General features: G+C 36.8%; 1 protein-coding gene and 1 non-coding gene across 6 annotated transcripts in view; both read right to left on the reverse strand.

Moving 5' to 3' along the window:
• The window catches only part of PHTF2 (putative homeodomain transcription factor 2), a 113,129-nt gene that overhangs the window by 35,026 nt on the left and 59,292 nt on the right, over positions 1-18,811 (reverse strand). For 4 of the 5 annotated variants that reach the window (XM_027123805.1, XM_027123803.1, XM_027123802.1 and 1 more), the window contains 4 exons: positions 13,683-13,752; positions 12,955-13,113; positions 8,902-9,067; positions 7,819-7,983 (listed from right to left, as the gene is read on the reverse strand). In XM_027123805.1, coding sequence (XP_026979606.1) covers positions 7,819-7,983; positions 8,902-9,067; positions 12,955-13,113; positions 13,683-13,752 — 560 coding nt within the window. The remainder of the gene's footprint in view (positions 1-7,818; positions 7,984-8,901; positions 9,068-12,954; positions 13,114-13,682; positions 13,753-18,811) is intronic. The other variant, XM_027123804.1, reaches the window with a different exon arrangement.
• TRNAE-CUC (transfer RNA glutamic acid (anticodon CUC)) lies at positions 10,665-10,737 on the reverse strand. The gene has a single exon. It is a non-coding gene; the product is annotated as a tRNA-Glu (tRNA).

Genomic DNA, 18,811 nt, shown 5'->3' on the forward strand with positions numbered 1-18,811 from the left:
TTAAAAATGTGAGAAACTCAAAGACAGTGAAAGTGTGTGCTGGAAAGGTATTTATGAAGCTTCATGGAAACTGTACTGTGCTGGAAAGGTATTTATGAAGCTTCATGGAAACTGTACTGGGCTGGAAAGGGAGGGGGAAGGTGGTGAATAAGGTAAAGGAAGACTGAAAAGTTGATAGAACAGAACCATTAATCAGCCAGGATATGCAAGAAGAGAAATTTATTTGGGAAGAAAGATAGAATGTTGGACCTGAAGTGCCTGGGAACATCCTGAGAAAGATCAGTAAGCAGTTGATAACACAGGCCTAGAAGCCAATGGTCAAAGCAAAAAAAAAGTAGCTGTAAACTTGCAGAGTGAACCAGAACCCTAGAGGGCCAAAAGATACGGGCTTAGTGAAAAGGGCTTTGAATCAGTAATAACGGCTGCTTTAAGAATTTTTCTAAGGGGAATGTATTCTTTCCTTACCAGGACAGAGTAAAGACTATGTTAAGCCAGGGGCAAGAGTACTAGTAGCACTCGCTCCATTTACCTTTCGGCTATCTCCTACTTCCTCCCTACTTCCTCTCTTCCTTATCTCTGCCTCCTTCCAATCTTCTCTGGGTTGTTTCTCTCTCCCAATATCTCCTCGAAGTACAAGTAACACTATCAGAAGATATGAACAGAAAGTTACTAAGCTACAGTAGCTATCTGATGCTTCTCTTCTGCTAAGTGCAGATAACTTACAAACCAAGCTGAAATAACAAAGAAAACACTAAATGTAAGTACCAACCTCAGAGTTTACAAAGCAGCTCAAAATACAAATCGAGGCAGCTTGGCAGTGGCTGGTGATAACAGCACTTGCAAAAGCATTGTTGGAATGGAACAGCAGGAACAGCCCAGCAACAGCCAGTAATGGTAACTCATATGAAGGCAATTTTAGGGCAGGGGGCCAGGTGCAGCCCAGAGGGGATGGGAGATGGGCTACATACAGAGGATTAATTGAATAAGTATATTGAGAACAATAGGAACCAGACTTTTCAGTGGTAGAGAAGGAAGATATAAAGAGGAGAAAAGATAAAATGAACTCCGTGATATTGTATCTGAATTGGAACTACCACTGCAAATTCATGGTTTATATCTAAAGAAATAAATATAAATGTAAAAGGGGACACACACACACACACACACACACACACACACACACACACACACACACACTTTCTAGCTCTGTCCACTGAGAAGGCCCCAGGGTAGCAACACCACAATAGCAATGAGCGTATCCAGCATTCAGATCTTGGTTTCTATACACCACTCTCCTTGCTTGAAGAAGTGATTCATTCCAGGCCTGAGGCAGTGGAAGTACAAGTTGAAGCTGGAAACATTTTGTTGTGCCAGAAAGTAAGGAAGGGTTCAGAGAATGATAAGGACATGACAAAAAGACAAAGAAACTGCTCAAAGGGGCTCCCCTGGCCAAATTGAAGCCAATCTAATAACAAAATAAATAATGACAGCAACAAATTGAAAAAAATAGAAATCCATAAGTAAATAATTAAGGGAAAGCTCTTCCGTAAAGTAGAATGCCAAGTAATAAATGTAGAAGGAACGATAGAGTTAGAAACATTACCATCATTTGGCAACCACCATAATAATAATTCAAGCAAGAATCATCAATGGATACTAAAACCAGAAGGTGAAGGTGGGATGAGAAATAGGTTATTTTTATAGTTAATGCAGCTCCACATAGGACATTTGTTGATTATAAAGGAAAAAATAAATAAATTTATAATGGAGAAATATAGCAGACACTATCTTAATCAAGTGATTCATATAAATATCACTAGTAAGGGAACAAATCTACATAGTTTGCCACCTAACAGGATGCAATGATATTGCTGCCAAAAATGCATAACTGGGTTTAATTATGAAGAAATATCACACTACCAACTCAGTGATATGCTGCTAAATGTTGAACAACCAGCTATCCAGGGGTAAAAAGCTCTTGTTTATAGCGTTCCCTTATTCCCATGGTGTAAATAATCCTACCATGGCCAATTTCAAATATCAACTGACAACGCTGAAGACAGCATTGGGAAGAGATATACATATTCAGCTCTCACAAGTCACTTGGAGCTAGATCCAGAAAACCACGTGCACAAACCCAAATTAATAGACATTCTACAAAGTGACTGCTCTGTATCTTCAAAACTGTGAAAAACATGAAACTTGAGGAAAGACTGAAGTCTGTCCCACAATGAAGGAGACAAGACATGACCCCTGGATGTGGCACATGATCCCAGACTGATCCTTTTGCTGTAAAGGATAAATAGGGACAATTAACAGAACTGAACTGGATCTCTGGGGGAAGATATATGGGAGTTCTTTGCACTGTTCTCTCAACATTTCTGTAAGTTTGAAATTGTTTCAAAATAAAATTATATATTTTTAAAGGTACAAACTGATTACTTTAGATCTGAGCATCAGGGACATGCTGACAGGAGAAAATGTAGGAGGGCTAAGTTCCAATAAAGCAGGTTAAAGAGGGTCAAAAATTGTGACTGCTCCAGGCAAGGTTTAGTTTTACCACTGATTGCTATAGTATTCATATTGTCATTAATTGCTGAAAGTAAGAACTTCACAGAATTATATTAATTTCTCAAAAGGAACATAGTTTACCAAGACTCATATGTTTAAGTAATTCTTCCCATTCCCTTACAAAAGGGCGTAAAGTTATTAGGGAAAGACAGTGGGAGTGAGAGATTTATATTTTAAATATATATATTGTGAAATTCTACTTAGAGTATATTTTTTAAAGGGAAGCTACTTCTATTTAAGTGAACTGAAAAATATGTAAAAAAAAAAAAAAAAAAAACTGGGGCTTCCCAGGTGGCGCAGTGGTTGAGAGTCCGCCTGCTGATGCAGGGGACACGGGTTCGTGCCCCGGTCGGGGAAGATCCCACATGCCGCGGAGCTGCTGGGCCCGTGAGCCATGGCCGCTGAGCCTGCGCGTCGGGAGCCTGTGCTCCACAACGGAAGAGGCCACAACAGTGAGAGGCCCGCGTACCGCAAAAAAAATAAAATAAAAAAATAAATAAACTGAAGCGAGCTAAATATTTTGATTTTTTTCCTTTCTTTTTTTGGGGGGCAGGGGATCATTTAATAGAATTTCCTCCTTCTCAGGGGAGAATTTAGTGGGGTTTTTTATTGTAATTGCATTTTTTTTTGTAATTGTATTTTTTTTTTTTTACAGCATAGTGATTCAATATTAACAGCACTTTGATTTTAAAATAAACACATGATTCTAAATCATCATTCCCTATCAAAAACAAAAGCAGGATAGAAAGAAGCTGGTTAGGAATTACTGTCCTACAATATAGAAAGAAATGGTACTTTTTAGTATTATCCACAGAAAGTTCTTACCTTTTGATAGCTACACTTTATGCATATAACACACTCACTTAATAAAACCAGAGTTAACAATAGTTTCTTAGACCAACCCAAACACTATGAGTCACAGGCACCTGGGCCGTGAGGTTAGTAGTATGTCGAAAATGGAGACATACAAGTCTACTATGATTTTATGTATTCCATGACAGAAACAGTATTTCCTGCATTTGGATTTTTTTAAAATTGAAGTAGAGTTGATATACAATATTATATTAGTTTCAGGTGTACAACATAGTGGTTCAGCATTTATATAATGCTGCACTGGATTCTGAACAAAAAGCATTTGCAAAGATACAATGTGCAATTTCACTGCCATGGTCATGGCTTATAGTTTTATAACTAGCTAATAACTAATGAACACTTGAATCTTTGGATGGCATGACCTGTGTAAAATTTTCTTTAAAGTATTATGCTTGACATTCAAGAAGGGTAGCTCTATGTCAAAAATACTCTTAGGAGGACATGACTTTACATGTAGTATAATTACCCTAGTTCCTTTGTGAGATATAGTGAGAGACAATTTGATTCTTTCCTAAAAAAAATGCAAATAAATGTACAATCTACACCATAAGTAAATTATAAAACTGAATTTTTTCACATAAAAACTTTAGCCAAGGGCTTCCCTGGTGGCGCAGTGGTTGAGAGTCCGCCTGCCGATGCAGGGGACACGGGTTTGTGCCCCGGTCCGGGAAGATTCCACATGCCGCGGAGCGGCTGGGCCCGTGAGCCATGGCCACTGAGCCTGCGCGTCCGGAGCATGTGCTCCGCAACGGGAGAGGCCACAACAGTGAGAGGCCCGCGTACCGCAAAAAATGTATATATATAAATATAAATATAAATATAAATATAAATATAAATATAAATATATATATATATATATATCTCAAATGTATTGTGTCAAACATGAAAACCACTGTGTTTCTATATTTAAAAACCTAGTCAGGTAATCAAGAACACTCATGATACTCTGTCCTGCCATGGCAAAAGCGTTGGAAGTATTTGTTGGTGCTCTCAAAAATATTCAGAGGTATACAAATTGAGCCAACTGAAGATCATCCTTTCAGTATTAAAGGACATTAGAGTTGCTAGGGGGAAGTTAACAGTAGCAGATAACTCTTGTTGTAGAACATAGTATGAAATTTCTGGCCTTGCTCTCATTTGCACAAGGTTAGGAATCAAGGAGGAGAGGAGGTTAGAGAAACAAAATGCATAAAATCTCAGATATAAGAAAATGACACAGGGGCCTACATATAACCATCACTGCTATCTGGAGCTATGCATACACCTTGATTACATGCTAATATAGCCCTTCAAAGACTTTTGGGACCCTGTGTTTCTCTAAGTATCCTCTGCCACACAAGTTTCAGAGGTGTGTATCAAATTGGGTTTATTTATAGTACCTGTAATCTTTTTAGGACCAGTCCAACTCTAAAATACAGTGACTCTAGCAAATTTAGTAAGTTATCTAGTTGTGGCCTTAAAAATCTGGGATATATTGGCATTTACACGGTCTTCATCCTTGTCTGTGGAAGACATCCAATAGACCTTCACCCAGTCTATAGCTTAAATGACTGAACTTTTTAAACTACAGTCAGTGAAAACCAAATTTTAATCCCTGTATCAAAAATTTCTGGTGGAACTGCATACCATTTTAACTTATTTTATGCAGTATACTCCATTCTGTGAAGAAAATCAATTTACTGAATCTAATTTTCACTTTAGTGTTAAAAACAGCAAATACGGAAGCTAAACAGAACAGAAATCTTCAAGGTAGGTCAGTCACACATAGGAATTAACAAGTAACCTGGTTTTATTCTGATATCTGTCTCTAATTCACCAAGTCAATTTATATGTTACTTTTTCTACTCAAAAAAGAGCATAATTTCTACTGACTTTGTTTTAATGATATTGTGACCATCAAATGAATCTTAAAGGACATGAAAGAGTACTTAGGATCCATTTGAATTTTGAAATAGGTATTATGCTGAAGAGATGTAAAATCTACTCTTTTAAATATTTATTTATTTTTGGCTGTGTTGGGTCTTCGTTGCTGTGCATGGGCTTTCTCTAGTTGCACGAGCAAGGGGTACTCTTCATTGTGGTGCGTGGGCTTCTCATTGCGGTGGCTTCTCTTGTTGCAGAGCACTGGCTCTAGGTGCGTGGGCTTCAGTAGTTGTGGCTCGCGGGCTCTAGAGTGCAGGCTCAGTGGTTGTGGTGCATGGGCTTAGTTGCTCCATGGCATGTGGGATCTTCCCGGACCAGAGGTGAACCTCTGTCCCCTGCATTGGCAGGCGGATTCTTAACCACCAGGAAAGCCCCACAATCTAGAGGTAATTCTTCCTATTTAATCTTTCTAGTAGCAACTATAATTATGCTAATTTAAGACAATTAACTGATATTAAAGGGCTAAATCCTTAGGAAATACAGTCGATTTCTACATCTTTTCTAATTGATATTTTGTTTGCCTTAGTTTTCTCAGGTTTGTAGAATTCCTTTACAATAATTCCCAATTTTTTTCAAATAAGAAATACTATGCCTTATTTTAAAAAGAATAGTTTTATCTTGAGAATGAAATGAACTTAGAGATGATAATAAGTAGGGCCTTTCCAACATATAAATACAGGATGTTAAAAATGGTAGTTTTCATTCTAACATCTAGAAGACCATCAAGTCACCAAATACAAAGCTTAGATATTTGTGTGGTTATGCATTTATTTTCTCATCAGTTATACTAATTCAGATACCTTAATGGAAGCATCCAGCTTTTCAACTTGTTATCACCAGAAACAATTTTAAGTCTCAGTTGATATTTCAGTTTAAGCCCTTTCTGATTTATCAAAGCCTGAAACACCAAGACATCATCAAGATTCCAGAACTCAGTTTAGAACTTCTAAAACTAACATTTTTAAGATCTTTTTGTACCCAATATTTAAAACAGTCTCATTCATATGCTGGCAAACTAGGTCGCAAATGAGACAGCTGAAAATACTGCATCTTTAAAAACATTTAGATTATAGTTGTCATGATTAAAGGGAATAAATCCAAAGGGATTTAGCCATTATAATATCAATTAGTAGTAGTCAAGGTCATGCTACAGCCCCAAAAGAGGAAAATTAAACTCTGAAACTCGTTTGACTAGAGAAACATGGTAGAATTCTAAAGGCACCAACCTGTTAATTTAGGAGGATTCTGAATACTACATAATAATACAACACCAGTTTCAGACAATGAAAACAACTAAATGATCCCCCCAAAGCAAAATATATCCACTATGCTATTTATAATTGCTTAACAGAAAGTCTTCAGAAATGTTTAAGAAATTGACTCTGCAGTGATAAAACTATCATATCTTTACTGTCAGAAAGTAGAGCTATTTACATACATTAAAAAAAAAGACTAACAGAGAGAGAGAGAGACAGAATCCAACCCAAGTTAAAAACAAAACAAAACAGGGATTTCCCTGGCCGCCCAGTAGTTAAGATTCTGTGCTTCCAATGCAGGGGGTGCAGGTACGACCTCTGGTTGGGGAACGAAGATTCCACATGCCAGCGCTGTGCGGCCAAAAAAATTCCCACAAAAAGCAAAAAACAAAACCAAACCTGTATCTTCTCTGGAAGAAGACTAAGTGGCTGAAAAAGTCAGAGAATCAATTTAATGCCACATTACTGCAAACTATCAATATTAAAATTTGGGAAAATTTCCCCCAAAATTACAATCAATAAGAATATGCCACGATACAACTGCTTAAAATTGTATAATGCATGATAAACTTTATCATAAGAGCACAATCACAAACTGATAAAACAATGATATTAGTAGAGAAGTTAACAAAAGTGACCGTAAATAGTTACTTGCAGTATCCCTTTTCTTGATTTCAACTTTCATCAGTTTTGGTAAATTTTTATTATGGTACAAACTAAACAAAAAACCCAAAGTACAAAAACAGAATTTCATATTATAGTATATATTTTATTCTTTCAAATAACAATATCTATATGTTTTATTTTAGATAATTGAGGCTAAAAAAAGTCATACAACTCACATGCCATATTAAGAAAGCCAATTTTACCTATAGTGCCGATAAAAATAAAATACCCAATTTAATAGAAATAAAATAGTGCTTGAGAAATCACAAAAGAAACTAAAACCAAAAAATCCTAACTGAATATACTTTGATGGTATATATTCATTCTCATATAGATGTATTTACATATATATCAAAGTAAATTTTTATGGTCTCTATTTTTCATTACCTACAGCATTATAACTTATCAAAATAAAATCCATAATAGGGCTGTCATATTTAAAGTCATTAGTACTCATTACCTGAGACTGGAGTGCCAGAAAAGGGATAGTGCATTTCTATGCCATATGAAGTCTTGAATAAATACAAACCCTGATAAAAAGAAAGCAGCATGCCAGAGATCTCTGAAGACAGCGCCAACGCTGTAAGTGGTGCTTGTACCGTGGCTCTGAACTGCTCCCTCCTGTGTGTTATCTGTGGTACTAGAACCATCTCCTTCCCTATGTACTTCCAAATGGGCTGCTTTTCTTAATTTCCTTCATTAGAAGAGATTAAGAGTGGAAGGTAGCTTTAAAATTTTAACAACCACTTTCTCGGTAGTACATTTAAAAATTTGCTAAACATAAACACAGGAACTTTAATACATAGTAAAATTCAGATTGCTGGATAAAAGTTATGCCAAATATTAAGTATATATTCAAGGCCAATTTCTATAAATGTTAAGGTATTGTTCCTTGCTCATACTGACAGGTCAGTGGACATTAGGTTGTAAGGACAGCATTGGACAGATATTTACAAAAGCATTCCTTCACTATTTAAATGCCACCTACTGGCAGATGAAGAAAAGAAAATGTAAATTGGAGAGAATTGTAATCTGTGTGATCAGCAGTGCTATTTATCTAATGAGGTATTATTTTTTTTCAAAATAAAGAGGGCTTAAATCTCAATATCCCAAAACTGCAAATGTCACAATCTCTTAGGAACAATATTCAAAAGAGGAATTGCTCCCAAAGACCCTTAAAACAGAACTCCATTGTGCTAAGTGGCCAGTAAGACTTGCTATGCTTACTTAGTCAAAGAGCAATATTAAACAGCTTCAAATGACATTTAATAAATGGAATTTAGCTGAAAAATTTCCCTGACTTTTGTTTTTGCCAAAGTACAAGACTTTGTAAACAGTGGGAATTATTAGCAATGCCAGCTAATGTGTATTCCCTACATTGATATTAAGTGCCTCAGCAATGAGCTTCAAGAAAGAAAACAAAAACAGGTATGGGGTCTCAAAATGACTCTGAAGCAAATAACAGAAACTAAATCATTCAGTAGCTGATTCTGAAGCTCACTGCTTTATTTTAAAAAGCAACTTTACAAGATAACATTTTATTCAAGTCAAGAACAAGCTTGGATTCAAATTACAAAAATCTACAAAAAGATCACTTTTAAACAGATAGTACCTTCTCCTTTTACCTCCTGTACTTAGCGGAGGTTTAGGTGTTCTCGTTGAAACAATCTGGCAGTGCACAGTTCCCAGGAGCAGCATCAGCCATATCGGCCCAATCACTTCTGTCAGAGGTATGCTATGTGGGCTAGAAGCGGAACAGAATAGTACTATTGCGGCAACTATAAAAAGGGAAAGAAAATACATTTAATTATAGATCTGACAGTCACTTCCTCAAAACTTTAAAAATTGCTCTAACATTGTTCTTTGCCAGATAATTTTTCTAAATTTAAATGAGTCTAAAAGTTACTCCAGACAAGCTCTTTCAGACTATTTTATTGTTTGCCCCTGGCTAACCATGCCATTCAGAAATAAATTCTCACAACAGGGTAACAGCCAACATGATCTCTAAAGTACACAACTTAATACTTCAATGAAAACTAGACACATAAATCTAAAGACATTCTTGGTAAGATCACAGACACCCTCCTCAGTTTAGAGGAAATGGGGGACATATAAAGAAATAATTAAAACACCTGTAATGGACTGAATTGTGCCCCCCACCTCCATTCCAAATGTTGAAGTCCTGACCCCCAATGTGACTATCTTAGCAGATAGGGCCTATATGATGTAATAAAGGCTGAATGAAATCATAAGGGTAGGGCCTTAATCCAAAAGGACCAGTGTCCCTATAAGAGAAAGAGATACCAGAAATCTCTCCCAGCTCATGCACAAAAGAAAGGCCACGTGAGGATACGGCAAGAAGGTGGCCGTCTACAAGTCAGGAAAAGAAACCTCCAACAGACACCAGTCCTGACAGCACCTTGATCTTGGACCTCCAGAACTGTGAGAAAATAAATTTCTGTTGTTTAAGTCCCGCAGTCTGTAGTATTTTGTTATAGTAGCCTGAGTAGACTAAGAGAGTATGATAGATAGGAAAGATATGTAATTAAACTGGAGGTTTATTAAGGAATTCTGTTGACTAACTCTCAGAGCTAATGTAACTCTGAGGGAATAAGGAGTTGACCAAGTACGTAAAAGGAAAAAAGGGCTACCCAGGCAAAGAGAGTTACCCCAAAAGCATATAGGTTACAAAAAAAAGGTATAGAATGGTTAAGAAAGAGTAAAGAGCTAATTTAGTCTGGTTAAAATTGGAGAGAAATTCAATAAGAGACTGACTGAAAACTTGGCTTTTTATCTTGAAGGCAATGATAATTAGGAAAATTTAGAACTTAAGAGGCTGGTTTGGATTTGTAATTCAGGACAGAAGGTAAAAGACTTAAGGGCATGACAGAAGCCAGAAGTAGGGATGGAGCTGAGAATACATAGTTGAGATACTTAAAAGGCATGTGACTGAAGTGAAAAACTGTAAGTAATTATATAAACCCAGTCTGACTGCAAATGATTCTTCTACTCTTCAGGAGATGAAGGTGGGATAGAGAATGAGGACATAACTCAGAGCACTATACCCTACTCAACATGCAAGGAGGTGGAAGCACAGGGGTTTCTAAAGGCACTAGCAGACTGCTGAGGGTCATTAGGGTCATATCACAGCTTTGTCACTGGCTACGTAACTTGGAACAGGTTAAGTCACTTTTTACTTTTAATATTTATTTATTTAGGCTGCGCCTGGTCTTAGTTGTGGCACACGGGATCTTTGCTGCAGCATGTAGGATCTTTAGCTGCGGCATGTGGGATTTTTAGTTGCAGCACCCAGGCTCTTTTTTTGTCATTGTTGTTATGGCATGCAGGCTCTTAGTTGCAGCATGTGGCATCTAGTTCCCTGACCAGGGTTCGAACCCGGGCCCCCTGCATTGAGAGTGCAGAGTCTTAACCATTGGACCACCAGGGAAGTCCCCAGGTCACTTTTTAAACTAAGCTTTGCTAGGAAAGTGTTCAGTGTTCAATCTTTATACACACTAATAATGTTAAACTTCGGTTTGGAACTGAAAATACCTCTTTTTCATTCCTGATCTAAGCTGTGTTCCCTAACCGTAACCTTATTTAATTTAGGCAAGCCAGTAAGTGAATTTCAGCCAAAGTATGTGAACTAGTTACACTGCAAACTTGTCTGCCTTCAAATACTAGAAAGCAACAATATCAAAAAAGCACAATGCACAGTGGTTACAATGAATGGTATTGATTAATTATCACTCTCATAAGCAATTGCAATTTCTGACCACTTTAGAACAAAGTGTTCTCCTCTAGGTAAACTAGATAGCCTTAGAAGATAACTACAAGTTCACTCCCTCTTATGTATATAAGATATACCCTGGCTTAAAAAAAACTTTACCTAAATAGAAGTCTTTCATTTTTATTGTATTTTCCTTTACTTAAAAGATATTATCTTTTACTTAGCGTTTGTTGATAAAATATATTTAAATAATCATTCAGGATCATGATTGTGTTTTTCTAAAAAAAATAAAAGACATTAAAGAGACTGAAAGGGTACCACCAAACTAAAATCGTTGCTTTGTTAGAGCGATGGAATGTGAGCGGCCTCTTCTTTTAGGCTGCAAGCGCTCAGGAGCGCTGGGCATTTTGCACTGCAGGCTGCTGTGATGGGAGGCAGAGTCCCAGAGGTGTGACGCATGTGGCTCGAGGTCCGACTGCCTGGGCTCGACCTGGGCTCTGCTACCCTTGGTGACTGTGTGGCTTTGGGCCCTTGGGTCCTTCAGGTCCTGTGTCTATAAGCTAGGCATAATAATAGTACCCATTCTTCACTGGGTTGTTGTGAGTACTAAATGAGTGTCTGCGAAATGCACTTAGAACAGTACATGGTACGTAGAATTTCAATACAGAATGAGGACAGTCTCAGAATACAAAGGTTAAGACGAAGAACAAAAACACTGCTGAGAAAGGAAAAATGAACTTCAAGGCTGCATAAAAAAAAGACTGGTGTGCAGTCAGAATGGCCATCATCAAAAAATCTACAAACAATAAATGCTGGAGAGGGTGTGGAGAAAAGGGAACCCTCTTGCACTGTTGGTGGGAATGTAAATTGATACAACCACTATGGAGAACAGTATGGAGGTTCCTTAAAAAACTAAAAATAGAACTACCATATGACCCAGCAATCCCACTACTGGGCATATACCCTGAGAAAACCATAATTCAAAAAGAGTCATGTACCACAATGCTCACTGCAGCTTTATTTACAATTGCCAGGACATGGAAGCAACCTAAGTGTCCATCGACAGATGAATGGATAAAGAAGATGTGGCACATACATACAATGGAATATTACTCAGCCATAAAAAGAAACGAAATTGAGTTATTTGTAGTGAGATGGATGGACCCAGAGTCTGTCATACAGAGTGAAGTAAGCCCAAAAGAGAAAAACAAATACTGTATGCTAACACATATATATGGAATCCAAAAAAAAAAAAAAAGGTCATGAAGAACCTAGGGGCAGGACGGGAATAAAGACACAGACCTACTAGAGAATGGACTTGAGGACACGGGGAGGGGGAAGGGGAAGCTGAGATGAAGTGAGAGAGTGGCATGGACATATATACACTACCAAATGTAAAACCGATAGCTGGTGGGAGGCAGCCACATAGCACAGGGAGATCAGCTCGGTGCTCTGTGACCACCTAGAGAGGTGGGATAGGGAGGGTGGGAGGGAAGGAGACGCAAGAGGGAGGAGATATGGGGATATATGTATATGTATAGTTGATTCACTTTGTTATACAGCAGAAACTAACACACCATTGTAAAGCAATTATACTCCAATAAAGATGTTTAAAAAAAAATGACTGGTGTGTATGTATATGTTGGGCTGCATTTGGAAGAGACTGTAATTTTAAAAAATCCTCTCAATTTGTATTTTTCTCTAGCCATCCACAGATTCAAATTTTCATAAAGTTATTTTGGAAAATAACTGCTTTGTTTTCTCCAAAATTTTAAATACCAAACTAGTTGTGTCTTATTAAATGAAATATCACAATAAATGTTTATTTTCATACTCAGTAGTAGTTAGCATATGTTAGAAATAAAAAAACCTTAGTAATCCTAAGAACAAAATATGCTGAAAGTTAAAAGCAAAATGCATTTCTATCAATTATACCTTGAAGAAGATAAAGGACCAGAAGCCAGAAAAAGATGACTTTTGATGTTACTTGTAACCACCACCGGAAGAAAAAGGGAAAAAATACAACGCGAACAATTCCCTTTCTAGTCAGAGAAGTCCATGGACTTTCAGGTTTTGCCTTAGCAAATGCAGACCCTGAGAAAAGTAACAAAATGACAGAGAACATTTATTACTCTTTAATTTCCTTAAAGAAACAATTTCAACATTTGAAGAACAATAAAACATGAAATTTTATTTTGTACTATGAGTGGGAAATGTCCAATTTTGGATAGGAGACACTTTTAAAAACATTATTCATGTTATCATATTAACTCAGGTACTTTGAAAAAAAAACATTTTTAACTGAATAACAGCAAAATTTCTCCCACATATTTTATAAATACAAGACAATGTTCAAATGTCAGTTCCAGTTAGGAATTAAAATTACCACTTTAATTTTTATAACAAGCCTTATAGTTTGCTAGGCAAATATGAGCTGCTTTTCTTTTACACTTATTAGTTCTTGGAATGATTCTTAGTGGGAGAAAAGACTAGCCAGTGGTATTTAAATGCTTCCATCCTCTCTTTTTTTTATACTACTTCTGACTTCATTTAGACTCACATTGCTTCTATTTCTACAAATATATATATCTAACCCATTTTGAATTCTGTTTCTTCAAGGTCAATTTCTAACTTCATTAAACATTTGTTTATTCAAGACTCACCTCTTACAAGATCGACATCTATGAGATCTGGTTTCACATGGGCTGTTTTCTTTGGTTTATTCCTTAATCCCTGTAATATATTAAAAGTAGTACTGATAAGAGAGCAGATCTTTAAAGTCCTCATCACAAGGAAACAAAAATTGTAACTATGTATGGGGACAATTATTTAAACTAGACTTACTGTGGGGATCATTTCTCAATGTATAAAACATCGAAGAATTATGGTTTACACCTGAAACTAATATGTCAATTATAACTCAATAAAAATGTAGTATTGAAATTCATTATATATACATATATTTTTAAAACCCAGAATCAACGCTTAAAAATTTCAATTAAAAAGGAAAACTTTAAGTAATATAATGGACAAAAACTAACACTTTATATATTTGTTACAAAGGGAACACAACTGTAGTAGTGTAATAAATTTTATTACCTTCCCAAAGGATAAATTTAGGCACATATGCAACATGTCAGGCCTATTTATTACTAAAAGCATAATTCTAAAACAAAGACTACTGCTACCAATCAATTTGGATTACAGCCTGAGACGGTCCAGGAGACTGTGGTGCCCCAGTTTTGCACAGCAAAGTGTTGAAGCTGGCTAGGAGAGCAGTGGCCCTCAAGGGCCCTTAAGGTGTGATGCTGGGGGCATTCCTGCAGAAAGCAGTGGATCACAGCGCTGAGAACAGACAGGGATGCAGACTTCTTAGCAGATGCCAGCATGTAGGGGTGAGACCCAGAGAGGATGATGCACATCTCATGGTTGCCACTATTTTCACATGCCAACCACTAACCAGACCACAATGCAACCTTATCACCTCATAACTTAGATGCCATGCCCAATAGGAGGAGGAGGGAGAAGGCAGAAATCATGAATTGAATTAGTTTCAACTTGGAATTATTGAACACTAAGATTAAGTTTCTGCCATCAGTGTACAGAGTTAGAGTAGGGGTAGAGATCAAAATCAATGAAAAAACTATCAAAAAATAAATTACATTTTATTTATTTATTTATTTTGCGATACGCGGGCCTGTCACTGTTGTGGCCTCTCCCGTCGCGGAGCACAGGATCCGGACGCGCAGGCTCAGTGGCCATGGCTCACGGGCCCAGCCGCTCTGCGGCATGTGGGATCTTCCCGGACCGGGGCACGAACCCGTGTCCCCTGCATCGGCAGGCGGACTCTCAACCACTGCGCCACCAGGGAAGCCCTAAATTACACTTTATAACTTAAGACCAGGATGTTAAGAATTGGAGGAGCTTAGGCTAAACTCCTCGGAATGCAAGTGCTGAGCGATGACACAGTGTTTCAATGATTTGCTTATTGTTCATTCAATCAACCAAGTAACCTGGTTGTTTAGTCCTAATCCAAGTAACAATGACCCCTTAAATTAAAAATTTGATCAAGTACTGCTTTTATCTAAAACAAAGAATAAGACAGCATTTGAGCTCAGAATTAACTGATAATTAACTGAGATGTTTAAACCAAAAATGTACCCTGAAATCAAGATGCAATTAACCTCTGAACTCCTTCAAATAGTCTGTCCATGTGAAGTTGCAAACTACCCAGATACAAAAACAAAAGAGAAAGAAGGGTGAGGGTTGAAGACATAGCCATGATGATCTTATATACAGTCAATCCTCATATTCATAGATTCCATATTTGCAAATTCACCTATTCACTAAAATTTATTGGTCCCTAAAATCAATACTTGCTGTGATTTTGCAGTCATTTGCAGATATGCATAGAGTAAGAGTGGCAAAAAATTTGAGTCACTCAATGTTCACATTTCCAGCTGAGGTCAAACAAGGCAACACTCTGCCTTCTTGTTTCAGCTCTCCTGTTTCAGTTCCTTTTCACAGTCTATTTAATGTCAAATCTTTTGCATTTTTTGTATTTTGTCGGTAATTTTGTGGTTTAAAATGGTCCCCTAGATAGTGTTGACATGCGGTCCAGTGTTCCTACGTACAAGAAGGCTGTGACGTGCCTCACTGAGAAAATGTGTTAGGTAAGCTCTATTCAGGCATGAGCTGTTGGCCATGAGTTCAATGTTAATGGATCAACAACATATATTAAATAAGTTCTCATAAAACAAGGTTATGTATTGATCAGTTGACCAAAGTGTTGTGACTACGGACTCACAGGAACTTAACTCTGTATTTCTCCTAAGAGCAATAGTCAATATTCACTAATTCAGTGTTCATGGCGACTTGCAAGAACATAACTACTGCAAATAATAAGAAACAACTCTATCTGTACTTCATTTCCCATTTTAATGTCATGACAGAGTGGCTGATAGACTATAAATCATTCCCAATATTTTGCAAATTGGAAAGGCAGTACTAATAATATATTTAAACAAAAATTCATTAATCAAGCACTATTCAAATTTGGCATCAAGTTTATTATGATATTTTACTTTTATTAATGCCAACAAATTTGAAAACAGTAACATATTTTAATTTACTTCTGTCTTTTATGTATTATTTTTCTAGCACTTTGAAAATAACCTTACTGCCAATGTTTATAACAAATCTGAAGCTTAATTTACTGCTGTATACCTAGAATTTTCATCAAGATTGTTTTAAAAACTTAAAGCCCTTATAAAAGGAACAGTAAATTGTTTTGATTTATGCAATTATGTTGTTTTTCAACATGTTCATTCTACTTGACCTTTTTAATATGTGGTTCATTTCCTATTTTATGTTTTATTAAAACATTTATTTTGAGCCACATTGTAGTCATAGCATAACTGCCAACTTCGACAAAACTTCCCCCTCAAGGTAGCCTATCAGAATATGTAAAAGGTTTAAAGAAAGATAAAGAAAAAGTTCACTGACAAATCTTCTAACATTAGTGAGTTTATTCACAAAAATAAAATATATTAGGACCAAGGTGTCAGCCTTCATAAAAGGTGATTTTAATTAAGTAGATATTTTAAGTTGGACAATTTTTAAATTGGTTTAAACTACGTTCACACAAAACAGCATAGCTTTTAGTACTAAATATAATTATGAACCTTCAAGAAATTTAAGTGAGTGAACAAACAAAAAAGGAAAACTAACTTAGTTTCAGAAAAAGATTTTTTAAACTACTGGTTTAACTAGAAAGTAGAAATTATCAAGTACTGGGCTTCCCTGGTGGTGCAGTGTTTGAGAGTCCGCCTGCCGATGCAGGGGACATGGGTTCGTGCCCCAGTCTGGGAAGATCCCACATGCCGCGGAGCGGCTAGGCCCGTGAGTCATGGCCGCTGAGCCTGCGCGTCCGGAGCCTGTGCTCCGCAACGGGAGAGGCCACAACAGTGAGAGGCCCACGTACCGCAAAAAAATAAATAAATAAATAAAAATTATCAAGTACTATGAATACAACTAATCTCCAAGAATCCAAGTAATATATTCTTTATTGAATATACACTTACACTCCTATAGTACATTCCTAAAGGGCAATGACACAAATAGTATGAAGTTTTGAATTTTTAAAAATATCTAAGCACACAGATAATGTTGAGCCAAAAAGCTTACAAGTTCTGTTTAAGTTTAGAAAATACTTCTGGTCAACGGTCCAGACTTCACATGCATGGAACTATTATAATACGTAGACTCAATCAAAGGACATAACCATCAGTTTCACTTTCCGGAAATCCTGTTTAGTTTCTCCCAACCCTTTTTTCCTTTACCATGACTTTAAATAACATAGTTTGTTTTGTTGAAGCTTTACAACTCTAGTACGTACTAAAACACAGGGAAAGTCCACATACTTTTAAATTTGGGTCAAGGTGATCAGAAAACTACAGTTTTCAGTTATAATTTCTAAAACGTTTAAGAAAACATCACTTGCAACTCAGAAAAGACTTTACTTTAGCAATATCAACTAGGGTCTTTAATGTAAAAAAAAATTTCCAAGAAATATATTTTCATGGCTTTCTTTGATTTCTTTAGTTGTTGCTCACTGCTTTGACAGATAATAAAAGAATCGATTACCTAAAAGGCCAAACTCAATACGTTTGTTAGTGTTCTCTATGCAACAGGTACAGTGTTTTTGTTCTTTTAAATCAAATATTAACATTAATACACCACAGTTACGCACTTCTCTACCTTCCTTAGAATAAATACAAAATTATTTTACACTATAAATAATTTGCTTCCACTAGAATGTTTAACAAAAATGTTATGCTTGTCAACAAATTAACCTTTTCAATTAAAAATAACAAAAGTAAGTTGTTGGTTTTTTTTGTGGTACGCAGGCCTCTCACTGTTGTGGCCTCTCCCATTGAGGAGCACAGGCTCCGGACGTGCAGGCTCAGCGGCCATGGCTCACGGGCCCAGCCGCTCCGCGGCATCTGGGATCCTCCTGGACCGGGGCACGAACCCGTGTCCCCTGCATCGGCAGGCGGACTCTCAACCACTGCACCACCAGGGAAGCCCAAAAGTAAGTTTTAATACTGTTTTTAGTTCTTCAACTACTATTACAAAGTACTATTACAAAGTATATATAAATATATATATATATATATATATTTTGGGGAGGGGGTTAAATTTCAAAAAACATCCAAATGTGCCAACTGGTAACACAATCTCTCAAGGTACTTAACACTCCCTGTCCAACAAGTTAAAGACTGTCAAAGAAAATAAAAGATTTCAAGGCATCTTACTAGACCTCTCTGCTGCCCTTTATTTGTTTAACTTTTCCAGCTCTTCATGGTAGTCTCAGACCGTTGTCTCATGGGTCTCTCACTTCTCTTTCCTCCTCCACTTACATCTCTTTTTTTTAACCTATCCATTAAATGTTGTTTCCCAGTGTTCTGTTCTCAGCCTTTTTCTCTCATCATTCAATGTAAATCCACTCACTCCTATAGCTGTATCTGTATAATGTGTATAATACATAAAATACCCATATATATATGGGTAGATGAAATACATAATTACAAATGAGATAAATTCAATTAAGAGAGGGATGTATAGTTCTCTATTGGGATGCAAAGTGGGGAAGCAGCCCTGGGGAGGTTAGGAAAGATTTCACAGAGGAAGTGACTCATGAGCTGAGCTTGACAGACATTAGAGAGAATGAGGAAAACACGCCAGACAGAATGTTTTACACACACACACACACACACACACACACACACTC

The sequence above is a fragment of the Aethalodelphis obliquidens genome, unplaced genomic scaffold (assembly GCF_003676395.1).
Source record: "Aethalodelphis obliquidens isolate GAN/ISIS:26980383/991018 unplaced genomic scaffold, ASM367639v1 scaffold27, whole genome shotgun sequence".
NCBI lineage: Eukaryota > Metazoa > Chordata > Mammalia > Artiodactyla > Delphinidae > Aethalodelphis > Aethalodelphis obliquidens.